The sequence below is a fragment of the Copadichromis virginalis genome, linkage group LG2 (assembly GCF_057382275.1).
Source record: "Copadichromis virginalis isolate Kocher_CV1m ecotype Utaka linkage group LG2, C_Virginalis_male_GT1.1, whole genome shotgun sequence".
Classification (NCBI taxonomy): Eukaryota; Metazoa; Chordata; class Actinopteri; order Cichliformes; family Cichlidae; genus Copadichromis; species Copadichromis virginalis.
In genome coordinates, this window is record NC_140619.1 from 14189676 (window position 1) to 14205097 (window position 15422).

General features: G+C 43.7%; 1 protein-coding gene across 2 annotated transcripts in view; it reads left to right on the top strand.

The window, feature by feature from the left end:
* The window catches only part of fat2 (FAT atypical cadherin 2), a 94821-nt gene that overhangs the window by 38817 nt on the left and 40582 nt on the right, over positions 1-15422 (top strand). For both annotated transcript variants that reach the window (XM_085471751.1, XM_085471759.1), the window contains exons 11-15: positions 389-4056; positions 6441-6837; positions 10798-10997; positions 12125-12278; positions 13938-14171. In XM_085471751.1, coding sequence (XP_085327877.1) covers positions 389-4056; positions 6441-6837; positions 10798-10997; positions 12125-12278; positions 13938-14171 — 4653 coding nt within the window. The remainder of the gene's footprint in view (positions 1-388; positions 4057-6440; positions 6838-10797; positions 10998-12124; positions 12279-13937; positions 14172-15422) is intronic.

Here is a 15422-nt window from a genome sequence, read left to right on the forward strand (position 1 = left end):
ACCCACCTGTTTTTGAAACAGAGGAGTTTATATGAGAGAAGTGTGTTCAATATCTTGATATCTAGATTGATAACAGTCTTAAATTTGTTAAACCTGAATGGCTTTTCCTTTTTTCCTGAGTTTCTAATAATGATCATTTGGATCTGAGTACATCATGGTCGTCTCAGGCAAACTGTTCCATTTAAGAGGAACAGCCAATCAGAAGAAAACTTTCTTAAAGAGGAAGGGGCTAAAAGATCTTGTTTCAGACATCATTTTGAAAGCTCAGTAATAAAAGGCATGGAGCTGATTTGATTTCTTGGATTGCCAACAATGAAAGGTATTTTTGAGGTATTTTACCAGTGGGATATTTTATTTGTGTCAAACTTCCTTTTCTGTGTCCCTGCAGGTAACATCGACAACGTTTTCAACATAGATCCAGACTTGGGATCCATAAGCGTCTCCAAATCTTTGGATCTGCAGCCTCAGGACCTGTTCCACTTGACTGTGAAGGCCACAGATCAGGGTTTTCCTCAGCGCAGCGACCTCTGCTCTGTCCACATCCACGTCCGGGTCTCTGAACAAACCCCACCCACTTTCCTCTCAGATGATTACCTGACGGAGATCAGCGAGCTGAGCGCTATTGGTACTCCCGTTGTCACCGTGTCAGCCTCAAGCCCAGCTGCGGTGCATTATGAGATAGAAAGCGGTAACCGGAACGGAACATTTTACATCAACTCCTACACGGGGTTGATTTCCACACAGGGGCGCCTCGATTATGAGACCTGCGATTCGTACAAGCTGAGAGTTACAGCTTCCACCACAGCTGGAGCCGTGTCCAGGACGGTCGTTCACATCTACGTGGTCGATGAGAATGATAACGCGCCTGTGTTTGAGCAGAGGGAGTACCAGGGGCAAATAGGTGAGTCCGCTCACATAAACAGCATGGTGATGGGAGAAAGAAACACCCCCCTGGTCATTCGGGCCTCGGATTCAGATCGAGATTCAAATTCCTTGCTGACTTATCAAATCCTTGAACCAGAGGCCCTGAAAGTCTTTAGAATAGACTCGAGTATGGGGACCATCTCCTTAATTTCACTGCTGGACTTTGAAACCAAGGCTGAGTATCACTTCACGGTACAGGTGAAGGACTCAGGGGAGCCATCGCTGTATGCGGCAGAGCCGGCCAAGGTCACTGTTCGCATCCTGGACCTGAATGACTGCCCACCACAATTCACTGCCTCTGTGTATGAGTCATCCATCATCCACCCAGCTGTCAGAGATGCAGAGGTGGTGTGCATCACAGCTTATGATGCTGACTCAGCAGTGTCATACAGCATCACCGAGGGAAATCTTCATAATGCCTTTTCAATTCACCCCAATACCGGACTCATCACTGTGAACAACGTGTCTGACTTCAGGCCGTTTTATCAGCTGCATGTCAAAGCCTTTGACGGCCTCTACAGAGATTTAGCTATTGTCAACGTAAGCGTAACAAACCTAACGGAGAGTGACCTCAGATTTGAGCACAAAGTCTATTCAGCGAGCGTTTCTGAAAACATAAAGACTGTCAAAACTTTAGCAGCGCTCAAAGTCACAGGATGCTTTTTAAACGAACCTCTTTTATACTCTGTCCTAAACCCAGCAGGCAGGTTCACAATCTGCCCAACAGCAGGCCTACTCGAAACCACAGGAGTCCCTTTTGACCGGGAAGAACAAGACGTTTATGACGTTGTGGTTAAAGTGCAGGACATGAGAACCCCACCGAGAACAGCCATCACCAAGGTCAAGGTTTTCATAGATGATGTCAATGACAACTTGCCACAGTTTTTAAACTTGCCTTTTTCAATGATGATTTCCGAAGACGCGGAACCAGGAGATGTTTTGTATCAAGTGACCGCCATCGACAGAGATCTGGGAGAAAACGGAGCCATTGTGTACAATTTGGAGGAAGACTATGGCCTCTTCAGAATAGATCCAGACATTGGCGACGTGTCCCTTCAAAGACCTCTGGATTTTAATGCCCTGAATAAGTACGTACTAACGGTGTCAGCTATAGATGAGGGCGAGCCCAGTCACAGCATCATGGCTCAGCTCAGCATTCAGGTGAGGAATCGAACCAATCCAGTCTTCCAGACTCTTCTGTATCCGCTAAAAGTCCCTGAAGATGTTCCTCCATTCACCACCATCCTGCACGTCCAGGCGAGGAACCCCGAGGGTTACAGGCTCATCTACAATCTTGAAGAGGAAAACGCTTCAAAACACTTTCACATTGATTTCAAAACTGGTGTGCTGACAGTCACCAACCCCCTCGACTATGAGAGCCAGACCATGCATGTGCTGATAGTCAGAGCTACTGACTCAGTGACCGGAGCTTTCTCAGAGGCCTCAATTGAAATAGAAGTGGAGGATGTCAATGATAATGCCCCGGTTTTCTCTAAGCTAATGCACAATGTGAATATCGCGGAGGGGCTCCCAGTTGACACCTCTGTGATCAAGCTTTCTGCCTCTGATAAAGACTCTGGTAGAAATAAAGATTTGACCTTCCACATGGTGAAAACACACGGAGATGAGAGTGATTTCTTTAAAATAAACTCTCAGACTGGGTTGATTGTTACAAAACAGGTGCTGGATTATGAAAGCAGGAAACATTTTAATTTAAAAATCAAAGCCACAGACAATGGGACCATCCCTCTCAGCAGCGAGACTTTTGTGACTATAAATGTCACCGATGTCAACGATAACCCTCCGGACTTTGACAGCTCCCGGTATAAAGCCACACTTGATGAAATGGCAAAGTGTGGCCACATTGTCATCAAAATCCAAGCTTCAGACCCTGATACTGGTGACCTGAATAACCTCAAGTACAAAATTCTCTCAGGGAATGAAGGCCGGTACTTCAATATAAACGAATCCTCGGGTATCATCTCCTTTTCTAATGTCTGCAGGAGGAATCTCGATCCTCACTATAACCTGACTGTGGCGGTTTCTGATGGCGTGTTTCAGAAAACTGCCCCCGTCAGTATCGATATGATAAACAGCAACAGGCACAATCCATACTTCAAGCAGAGCGTCTATGAAGCAGAGCTGGCCGAAAACGCAGAGGCGGGAACTCGCGTGATCCGGCTAGCTGCAATCGACCCAGATGATGGGCCGTACGGTAGCGTTGACTACACCATCATAAACAAACTTGCTGATGAGAAATTTGCAATCAGCAAAGATGGGCAGATTGTCACAACTCAGCCACTGGACAGAGAAAACCCCTCCCAGAGGGTCATAGCAATCAAAGTCATGGCTAAAGATGGAGGTGGTAAAGTGGCGTTTTGCACTGTCAAGATTATCCTTACAGATGAGAATGATAATGTACCGCAGTTCAAAGCATCTGAATACCAGGTTTCAATCCAGTCGACAGTTAATAAAGGCTCCCCAGTCATTCAAATCATGGCTTATGACGCAGATGATGGCAAAAATGCAGACGTCACCTACCTGGTGGATGAAGCGGAAGAAGTGACCGAAGACATTATTGAGATAAACCCTTTCACCGGAGTTGTGAGTGTCAAAGAGAGCCTTGTGGGCATGGAGAACAAGATCTTCAACTTCAAAGTCAAGGCTCGTGATGGCAGCCTTCCTTTTTATAACTCCACAGTCCCCGTCCAGGTGAAGGTTGTTCCGCCAGAGGTTCCTCTTCCGAAGTTTTCCGAGCCACTTTACACCTTCTCGGCTGCAGAGGACATTCCCATAGGGACTGAAATCGGCGCTGTGAGGGCGGACTCCGACATGCCCCTCATTTACAGCCTGGTGAATGGGAACACCGTTGAAAGCAACAAAGACAAAGTGTTCAGCTTGGACCAGGAAAGTGGAACTTTGTTGTTGCAGAAGAGCATTGACCACGAAAAGACAAAGTGGTACCAGATAGATGTGATTGCCCAGGGGAATCACAACGGGACGGACGTGGCATCTTTGGTTTCTGTCAGCATTCAAGTCCAGGATGTCAACGACAACCAGCCAGTGTTTGATGCAAGTCCATACAGAGCTTTCCTGGCTGAAAACATGCCTGTTGGAACCACTGTTATTCAGGTGAGACACAGGAAGCTTCATTTGATACCCGTCATGGTTTAAGCAAAGTGTGTATAAAAGTCTGAACTGTTATACACACTGAAAAATGCACTATAAACTCGCCCATCCACTCTAGTTACCAGACTGCAGTGTATTATATGTTCTGTCTGAGAAAGGACTGTTTCCTCTGATATCCTTGGGTAAACAGGGAGTTTCCAGCAGGGATTTTCCTTACCTGTTTTTGTAGCAGATCATCATTAGGTTGCTGAGGATGGTCTTACACCCAACGAAGCTGCTTTAGGCGGAAATATTTACCGAAGGTTCAGGAAAGTTAGACTCTGCTTTCAGTGCAACAACTGCATCATTGCATATATAAATATATTCCACACATGTAGCAATTAAAATTTAATGCTATTCTTCCAGCTGCTCTCACAGCGGATTATTTTCAGATTTCATACTATTCATCTTTTTAAACTAGCCCTTTCAATACATTATTGAAAAATGTAAGGGAAACATCACCTGTGATTTTTGGGCGTAGAGCAGACTGAGTAGAAATGGTGTTATTATTGGTTTGCTCTTTCAATAATAGAGTTGAGCAGCCCAAGAGATTTTAAAGCCACTGGAGTCAAGACAAAGCCAAGGCTTTGTTCTCAATTTTTACAGAGGATGACATTTAGGCATGGATGCAAGACTATCACACTTTGGATACCTTGGTTAGCTTACTTCCCCAGGACTTCTACAGTGTGGAAATCCAAATAATACACCATGTGCTGGAGCAACTGCCCCCTCTAAGAAACAACCAGGACAGGAGTTTGTGAGAATCAAAGTTCCTTAAACTGTTCAACACACAAATGAATCCATGATGTGTTTAGGCTGGTTCATAAGTTCAGAGAAAAGCAGTTGGTGCTTCAAATATAACACATACAACATAGTAAACATGGAGTATTTTTCTACTGGCAGTGCCAAAAAATGCACATTAGCATAGATTCAGATACCTGCTCATCAGTGTTCATTACATCCAAATAAAATGCTAGAATTTCACTGTGCACCAAGCCTGGAGCTCAGACAGAGTACAGTAACCTCCCCACAGACATACCATTGGTCAGATAATGTCATTGAAAAGGCTCCAACAGCACAAAAAAATGGTCCAGAGGTCTAGTTCAGGCAGACAGCTAGCTGTTACAACTGCGTGTGTCACCTGTCAGTCAAAGGGGGTGTCCAAATTCATAGGTTGCATGAAGCTGCATTTATACGCCGATTACCTCACAGTGACGCGACGAAGGCTGTCCAAATTTGTAGACTCCGACAAATGCGGCCGACAAATGCGTCCTCCTTTTCCCCAGATTTCAGGATGGGTCGGGTGTATCCTTCGTGGCCCAACCTATCCCTGTGCTTTGACGTTTTCAGAAATGTCTGTTACCCACCAGATTGATAGCTAGCCGGCTCACTAGAGCCGTTGAAAACAGCGGACTCCCAGCACATCGTTTTCAAACCCCCACGGTCTTTCGCTACTCAGGTTAACCATGATATACAGGTCACTTAGATAACTTAAAAATGTTATTGTTTGGGTATTTTCTGTGTTTTATTTGTTTCTGAGTAAATCGGTTTGGCTGAGATTAAAGTTATAGTTTTTACACAGCTGAATAAACATCAAACAGAAAACGGATTAAACAGAAGTGTGAGATGGTTGAGAATTTACGCCAGTGTCCTGTTATATTTTAGATAGCAAGGAGCAGACAGCTGAGTTTATTAAACTACACCGAGACAGATCGTGACACAAATCTGAAGGCTACACCGTACAATTTCACAGCTGCTCACTTCTGGGCTACCCGGCCTTCGGAGGACCCAGCCCACATAGACTGCATCCTCCTGAGGCTGGGTCCTCAGGAGAATGCAGCCTATGAATTTGGACACGACTAAAGAGGCCATGCCCCTAATAATGCAGACAGTAAGCCTTAATCCAATTTAATCAGGTCAGTTATAGAATAATTTTCTCCCCGTGTTTTGGTGGGAGAAATTATCTATAGAGAGCATTATAGTTTGAGCATCACACTGTAAACGTGTTTATTCCAACATGGGAGTCTGTGGGACTGACTCTCTGCTGGATCATTTGCTGGATGCCAGAAAAACTGCAGGTTTTGGCACTTCGGGTGTCAGTTTTTTTCAGTTATATCAAAGAAGCTGATTTCGAGTTTACAGAAGCTGTGATGACAGGTAAACTCAGTGCATACCTCTGAAAATGCTGAATTATGGATGTTTCCCTGGTTTTCTGTTTATTTAAGCATTAGCTTAGCTTAGTGAAATCCTGCAGCAGTGTATGAGCTAAAGAAACACCTGGATTCTGCAACAGCATCCCATGTTCAGATACAGTCTCAGCACAACTCTCTGCACGTATCCACCTTTAGGTAACGGCCAACGACCCGGACACAGACACCAACGGTGTGGTGACCTACACCTTGGAGCCGCTGCCCGATGACACTGCGTTGGACATTACTGAGGTGTTCTCCATCGACGGGGAGAGCGGTTGGATCACCACACTGCGAGAGACCGACTGCGAGGCAACCAGGGTGTACAGGTTCAACGTCGTCGCCACTGACCACGGCGGCAACGCAAAACTGTCATCCAGCGTCCTGGTGGAGGTGATGGTGACGGACGAGAACGACAACCCGCCAAAGTTCACAGAGGAAGTGTACCGCGGCTCGGTGGTGGAGAACAGCACTCCCTACGAACCCATTGTCTACATGACGACCACGGACGCTGATGTGTCGTTGGAGAACCGCCTCATCACGTGTTACATCACAGGTGTGTTCATGGGTGTGTGTGTTTGTAAATTTGAGCCTGTTTGTTTTGCTCTTGCGTGTCTGGGCATTACGTTTGTGTGCGTGTGTCAACAGTGTTGTTTTGTCCGTGTTTGCGTGTTTATCAGCGTCCCGTCGAAAGAGTGGCCGCTCTGTTACGAAGACGTTAATGAGGTGAAATGAGTTACGTGTTAATCACCCCCAGCAGAGAGTCAATATTATTGAGCCTCAGATTAATCGCACTGCACTGCCAGCTAACGAGGGGAGAATACCAACAGGTTGCCCTGCAGCTAACAACAAAACAAAGCCTCGAATTAATGCAAATCCTGTTTTCCCCCAGACAGTTAAACCGTTCTAAAGGAGCTCTCTGTCACACTGCGGTTTTCCTAACAGACGAGTATTTGCTTTGGAATAATTTATAATAGAAGGTTTGTCTGATGCTGACATTTGCTCTGCTCTAAGAAGCGAAAACAGAAACAAAGCCTGCCCACCTCTGCTGTGATTGATGAGAGGATTTTACTCCCATCACCACAGGACGATTTTCTATTCTGTTTGTTTTTTCCTCCTATATTTAATTCCTTTAACTTTGCAATTGCACAAACATTCACATTGTTGTTCTGGGGGCTGTTTGAGACGCTTCACGCTGTAAAAATGCTAATCTGGCTCCCAGTGAAGGCAGCAAAAGACATAAAGAACGTCCTGTGTAATGAGGACATGACTTCAGCATCCTCAGCAGCAGTGCAGACTCTCAGCTTTAGTTCAAGCAGGTTAACTAAATGCTAACTGTTCAAGAGTGACAGAGTTCCTCCCTCTTTATTGTAAAATCATTTTAAATGTTAGGAGTTTTTTCCCCCTGCAGTCTCTCTCATGAACACCTCGAAGAATACCCCATTCCTCTGTGTTGAGATGCTCTCAGGTTGCTTTTGCAGTTTACTTTGGGTAATTATCATCTGTTCTGCTGTGAAGCTGTGCAGAAGTCTGTACACGTCACACTTCATCCTGCTGTTTCTATTAGCAGTGAGATCATCATAAATCACCAGAGAGCCAGCTCCACTGCAGCCATACAGGCCCAGGCCATAACACCGCCTCCGCCATGTTAGACAGAGGATTTGGATGCATGCACTTTTCTCTCCATCATTTTGCTTCATCTTCATCCTGTTTTCATCTGTCCAAAGAGTTTTACCAGTACTAAATAATAAAAATAAAAAATATATAATGAAAAGAATAACGATATAGAGAAAACCTTTCTTCACTTCTGTTTCTTTAAAAAAAGTGACAAAAATTTGAGGTAGTGCTGAATTCCTGCCAAAATAGTGCACAGATTATTTTCCAAATACAGAAACAAAAACATCAGAAGATTAATTTAAACTCTTTATTAGTCAGCTGTGTGGAGACCAGTGTTGGGTAAGTTACTTTAAATTAGTAACTTAGTTACATTACTAGTTACTTCTATCAAAAGTAACTCAGTTACTTCAAGTTACTCATTACTTTCAAAGTAACTAGTTATTAGGAAAAAATAACTTTGGTTTTACTCTTTTCTCTTGTTAATGTGTTGCTTCCATAACTTTGTCAGTCTTCTAGCTTGCTTACTTGCCACAAGTGCGCTGTGCCACCTACCAATAGAAAGGAAAAAATAATGTGCATATTTCCACAAGAGAAATCCCACGCCTGGACCGTCGTTGTCCGCCGCCATGATTCTAGCACAGCGTCATGTGCACTTTTTACATCCAACACAAAAACTGCAGTCGTGGTGCTTTCGATTGTACTCAGAACTCGGGAATTCTGCCTTCTGAATAGGAAGATGTAGGTAACACCAGACTGCATACAGGGCTGGACTGTGACAAAAAATTGGCCCGGGCATTTTGACTACCCACCATTATAGGAAAAATCATAAAGCCTTTGAATGAAAATAAACACTGTTGTGACAGTGATGTACACTGTTTTGATGCTATATATGTATCAATCTAACAATCGTTTGTTGTAAGATTCAGATAATTATTTTTTAAAAGCTAGAAATTTTAAATGAGAATAAGAAAGAAAAGTATTTCTTTGTGCCCCCCTTTCCCTGTTAATGCCCTACATGCCCCCCTGGCAAAACTTTGCTAGACCCGCCCCTGCACAGTTACCAGCTGTCAGCTACGTAAAAAAGGATCCTGGTGTTATTTGTCTCTCAGAAACAGTTCATAACTTCCCTTCAACTCATTCATGTCACCTAAAAGGTAAACCTGTTTCTCCATCACCTGTTCAGCTCTGATGATCCAGTAAGGACATCTCCTGGTTTCATCTTCATGTTTCCCTCTCACCAGATAACCAAACCATATCATGACCAGCAGCTTTACAGCTGTGGCTCCAGCAAACATCAGCTGATACTAGAAAGTAATATTAAATAAATTCTAACAACAGCTGACCAAGCTTAAACGTGCTGCTGTTGTTTAGCGCGACATCCGCTGGATAAACAAACAAGAGAGAAAAGCCGATCAGCTGATCACTGATCAGTTTCATGATTGAAGTAGAAACGGGAGAGGGAGGGGAGAGAATGAGAGAAGAAGAGGCAGCTGTGCAGCAAAGACACAGAATAACTCCAGCTTTGTGTCTTTTTCATTGTAGCTGAAGTCCGGGACAAACTGTTCCTTTTCACCTCAATAAGAAACGCGTAATATTTTCTCTGAATACCAGACGATTCCGTTTTTTACGGGATGGTTGGCAATTAGAAACTCCGTCATGCTAGCTAGTACCCAGTACAAAAAAGTCAGCATAACGAAAATAATCTCCACCTAAACTTGGTTTATGTCTGACCCAGATAGACTGCAGACTCCTCTTGCCTCCCCTTTCCCTCCTCCACCTGCTGGCCTCCAACACTTGCTAATGTTACTGAATCTGTGGAAGCTCCACGATAGCCACCACATGAAGTAACGAGTAACGACCCTATCTAAATCCCAGTAACGATTAACGCGTTCCTGGTTTTGGCATAATAACTAGTTACCGTGCTCGTTACCACAATAATAACGTAGTTACTGTAACGCGTTACTTAATAACGCGTTAGTCCCAACACTGGTGGAGACAGAGCAAGGCGGTTGTTTCTCAAATCCATAACATGAAGTCTAACACTTTTATCTTCAGACTGAAACGCTGACCCATAAACATCAGGAAAAAGTTTTCAGAGCAGAGTGTGTCTGTGTTTTTAGGTTCTGTCTGTAAAAGTGTTGCTACTCTCACATTATCATGTATTTAATATTTTGGGGGATTGCTCTGAGTATTTGATGCGTGAGTGGAGGGGATTTTTTTTTTTTGACTGAGTTATAGATACTTAATATTAATGCAGAACATTTAAAAACAACAAGCTGACCCGAGGTGCCTTCAAGTCACAGCAGAGGGTATAAAAATAAACAGGACTCAGATAAAATATATTAAAAAGTTAAACTTAAATGAGAACAACAGATTAAAAATGCAGCAGGACGTATTAGACTGAAGTAAGAGTGAAGACTGAGGTCAAACAGCATAAAAACACGATTAAAATAAAAAGACTGGAAAAGAAATAAAAGGAATCAAATCAGAAATTAAATAAATATTCAAACTTCAGCTACAGGGAGTCAGGAAAGAATTAAAAGTTGATTTTCCTTCACACCAAATTGTAAACAGGGATACACAGGAGGGTCTGACTGATCTGATAAGGTTCAAAATGGGACAGGTTAGTCAAAATTCATCCATGCTGACCATGTCGACCCCTTCCAGAGTGAACCGATGAACATTTATCCAAAAGTTTGAGTCACAAAAGAAAAGATCAGAAGAGAAAAGCTGAATTCACGCTCATTAACGTGATCACACGTCTGATGCTTCAGCAGAATGAAGGACAAAGCAAGCTTTTCTGGTAGAAGCCTAAAGCAACAGTGCTCACGGCTTTCTACCTCTGAGAGCATGACGCCAGGCCTCTCTGCTGTCACTCACGTCCTTCTTGCTCCTGCAGCCGGAGACCCGCTGGGCCAGTTCGCCATCGTGCAGGTGGACGAGGGCCAGTGGGGTTTGATTGTGAAGGAGAGTCTGGACCGAGAGGCCAGAGACAGATACGCCTTGAGAGTCACGGCCACCGATGGCAAGTTTGAGGCTCCCATCAGCGTGGACGTCCATGTGCTGGACATCAATGACAACAGCCCGCTGTGTGAGCAGGTGAGTACAGGTTACTTCAGCTCTGCAGTTAGATGCATGGAAGCCACTCAGAGTGAAAATGGTAAGGGGAAGTGGACGCTGGGCTGTTTTTGAACCTTTATTTTTTAAAGCGTTTGTTTTTCCTTTAAAGGTGCTTCTGGGAATATCTCCACATTAAGAGTAAAGACAAAAGCTGCTGCTTCCTGTACAGGCTGTAAAGCCCCCGAGGCTAATTTATGAAACTGAGCTATTAAAAAAAAGATTAGTCTTGACTTCGTGTAACATTTAATATTAAAGATGGTTTCAGTATAAAGCCAGTATTTCTCCCTGTCTGTTTCCTCACAGTCATTACTAGAGTTTAATGGAGACAGATGCATGAAATGTTCACCATCATAGATCACGTATCATCCAGCAGCCAGGAGAAATATTTCTATCATAATAACATATTGTTTAACTGAAACCAGGTAAATAACATTTGCATGAATAATCTTTACTTAACAGTTAATAAAGTCCTTTTAAGTCTTTATAAGCCAGTTATAAAACTGGCTTTGACACAAAGTCTTCTTAAAACAAGACTTTATGGAGTATTGCATCATAAGCAGTTAATAAGTAAAAAATAATTTATTTATTACACTTGGAAGGTTTGTGGTAGGTTTGTAACATGTATATTAAACAGTTAATTGTGACATAAATCCATCCATCCACCCCCTCCATGTATACATCCATCCATGCATCCACCCATCCATGTATACATCCATCCACCCATCCATGCATCCACCCATCCATGTATACATCCATCCACCCATCCATGCATCCACCCATCCACTCACCCATCCATCATGCATACATCCACTTATACATACATCCATTCATCCACTTATCCATGTATACATCCATCCATCCATCGATGCATCCATCCATCAATACATCCGTCAGTCCGTCTGTCCCTCCCTTCCTCCTTGTGCCATATGTTATGGTGTCAAAGTTCAGATGTAAGTAACAACTTACTTAACGTGACCTTTTTCTCAGCTCTGTAGGTGTGTTTCTGCTCCTTCCTGTTTTTTCTCTTTAATCCAACGCTGAGTAGCTTAACTGAAACCCACCCAGTAAATGCAGGCCTGATTATTGTTATCATCCTCCTGCTGCAGCTCGTGTACAAAGAGGTGGTGATGGAAAACTCGCCCTCCAGCGTGTTTGTGCTCAAGGTTTCAGCTTCCGATCCAGACGTGGGCACTAATGGCCAGATTTCCTACACACTCCACGGGCCAGATGCCGACAAGTTCCACCTGGAACACAGGACAGGTATGATGGTGTCTGTTTGACGTCAGTGCACGGCATCCCTGTCAGCGCGAGTTTGAGGGTGCAATAGCATGAACTGACATCCATCACCTGATATCTTCACCACCTGCTGAAACATCAGTCAATCTTTTGACCCACTCACAGGTCAAAAGCCGCTCTTGTCATATTGTGTGTAAAACTAGAGGTTGATTTTATACTTGAATATAGAAAAGTAACACGTGCATGGATTTCCAAAAGTTCAAAGCTGCTTTAGATTGAAAGTTGATTGTATCATGATGTGAAATTTGGGCACTTACAGCCCCAGACTGTACAGACTGTTCAAATCTTGTCCAAACAATCCTCCTCTAAGTGTCCACCTCGTGTGGATACTTAGATCATTTAAAATATATATATATAATATAATAAAGAAATGAATGTTCTAAGTGGGGCTTTTAAAGTTCAGAAAAGCAAGAACACTACCACAGAAAGTTCTTGGTTGGGCTTGAAGGTAAATCAAAGCTCCTGAACTTCATGGAAGAGTCATTAGAAGAAAAGCTTTCCTCTGGAAGTCTGAACATCAGAAGGATCCCGGTGCCTTCGTGAAACATTTTCAAAAGAAAGTTTTTGTTAGAAAGACGTTTGGAGAACAAAGAGTCCAGGATCTATGAAAAGAACTCCTCTCTGTGGGGGTGCATCAGGAAGAAATGGAAAGCCTCCATAAGTGGATGGCTCATAGCACAGCACAGTGATCCTAAACACACCTTAGCATCCACTGCAGACTAAAAAAACACAACGGGCTCAACCCGAGGCCAAGCTGAAGGCATTAGGATTGAAAACCTAGACTTCAAAAGAGGCGCACCATAACGCCGTAAAGCCCATGAAGATGAGAATGTGCCCAAAAATCCTAAAGCAGGAATTCAAAGACTCTCCGTTCCCTGTAAAGTCTTTACAAGCTGTGATACCTGCAGCAAAATAGAATCCAAAATAATCAAAGAGACATCCTCACACCTTCACGGGAGCCAAACTTCAGCAAGGTGTGCATGAAACACTAAAACACCGACGGGGACAAGCTGGTGATGTGTTTAGGTTCCGCTGGAGTTTAGCATCCTGCCATTCACGCGACAAAACACCAAAAAGTTTTAACATTTGACTGAGTAATATAAGTTTATAATACTCGGGCCTAAAACTGTCACCTGTAAATGAGCAGCACCACAGTCACACGATGTTTGTGTCATGGCGATGAATAACGTGTGCGGCCTCTTTAAGCTGCTCGTTAGCGGAGGCCTGTCCTTCGTGGCTGGGGTATTTCCTGAATATTTTATTGCTTATCAAATGTTCATAAAGAACAGGAAATGCAGACACTTTTGTTTAGTGAGGCAAAGCAGTGTGACTTATCTGACTCCATGCAGACCAGTTGGACTTTGTCTTTTTGGAGGGAGTGACTATCAGTTTTAAGCAGGAAACACCATGCTCACCTGCTCACACCTCAAATATTAAAATAACACCTCACAATATTCATCTCAACACGCTACATCTGACCTGAAGATGACTGCTGATACTTTAATTATAAGACATACGTCATCATCTGCATGTGCATCACCAACGTGTGGAGATGTGTTGGCCTTGTTTTGGGGATGTTTGTGTTCCGCGGTTTGATGGTTGTGTGTCGTACACCTGTCCCAGGTGAGCTCTTCACGCTGGCCGTGCTGGACCGTGAGAGGAACGTGGAGTTCAACCTGGTGGCGAAGGCGACGGATGGCGGGGGTCGATCCTGTCAGGCCGACATCCTGCTGATGGTCCAGGACATGAACGACAACCCGCCCCGCTTCTCGTCCAGCCACTATGAGGTCACCGTGTTCGACAACACCACTGTCCGCACGCCGGTCGCTGTGGTGTATGCCAAGGACCCTGACACAGGTGAGCTGCTGCTGCTGAGTTTGACGTGTTGCTGTGGGTGCAGCGAAGGTGGAGTAACTAGACAAACTGAACACGGAGTTGTTTATGTCAGGTCCGAACATGTTGGGACAAACCCTTCATTCTGGTATCAGGTTAAAGCCTGATGCTCAGGCGTGCCTGTGTGTGTGTGTGTGTGTGTGTGTGTGTGTGTGTGTGTGTGTGTGTGTGTGTGTGTGTGTGTGTGTGTGTGTGTGTGTGTGGTTTGACTGATCCCAAACATAATAAAGGCAAAGCCGTCCATGAAACACCCACCTGAAGTTCACCTTTGCTGTGTTGTTCCAGCTGTGATGGGAATTATCTGCATCACGTAGCTTTTAACCTTTGACCCCTGCAGCATGAGCACCTCACTCATTTTACATTTTTAGCTTCAGTTATAGCTGACTCTTTCTAAAAACATTGCGCTCTAAAACAAAGAATCCTAATTAATCTGTTTTCATTAGAGTCTGCATTTCAAACCTGAACTTTCACCCTTTAGATTTTTACTGCCACATTTCTGCTTTTAAACATGACATCAGAGCTGCCGCGCTTCCTGCAGTCGGTCGCGTGTCCTCATTAATGTGTGAAAATATGTGGGTGTGCCTTAATGACAAAGCAAAACCAAAGGCCACTACAAAAGCAGCTAAAAATAATGTCAGCCATAAAAGCCGTTTAACTTGGCTTTGGTGTCACATTTGGACGTCTGTTATTATTTCATGCAGTGTGGGTAGTCCTGAATTACTGTAAACACTGCCTTTTTTATGTACAGGTGTTGCTTTACCTTTTTAAAATGACAATTAAATCTAGAGAAAACTTTAATAAGACACTTTAATGATAAAAAGTAGTTTTATATGCAGTTTTTGTAGTTATTTTAAGGACAGCCAACGTCTGTGTGAGAGCTCTGATCAGTGTCTGTGGGGTGGGGGGTTTTGGGGGATGGAGGGCAAACACGCCTCTGCTTTGATGTGTAATTTGTGAGTGTAGCGGGAAAAGGTTGGACATGAAACGAAAGACGCTTATTTTTCAGAACCAGCTGCAGGCTGATGGCTCGGTGACGTCATCAGAGTTTCTTAAACATTTAAAGTGTGAACGCATATTCATGCATCACTTAAAACTTTAATGGCATTTCTGCATTGACGCTGCTGTTTACGAGTCGCACGCAAAAGTTTGTCACAAAAGTTTCACTGCTTTTTATTTCCAACACGTAAATATAAAAGAAATACAAAATAACATAGT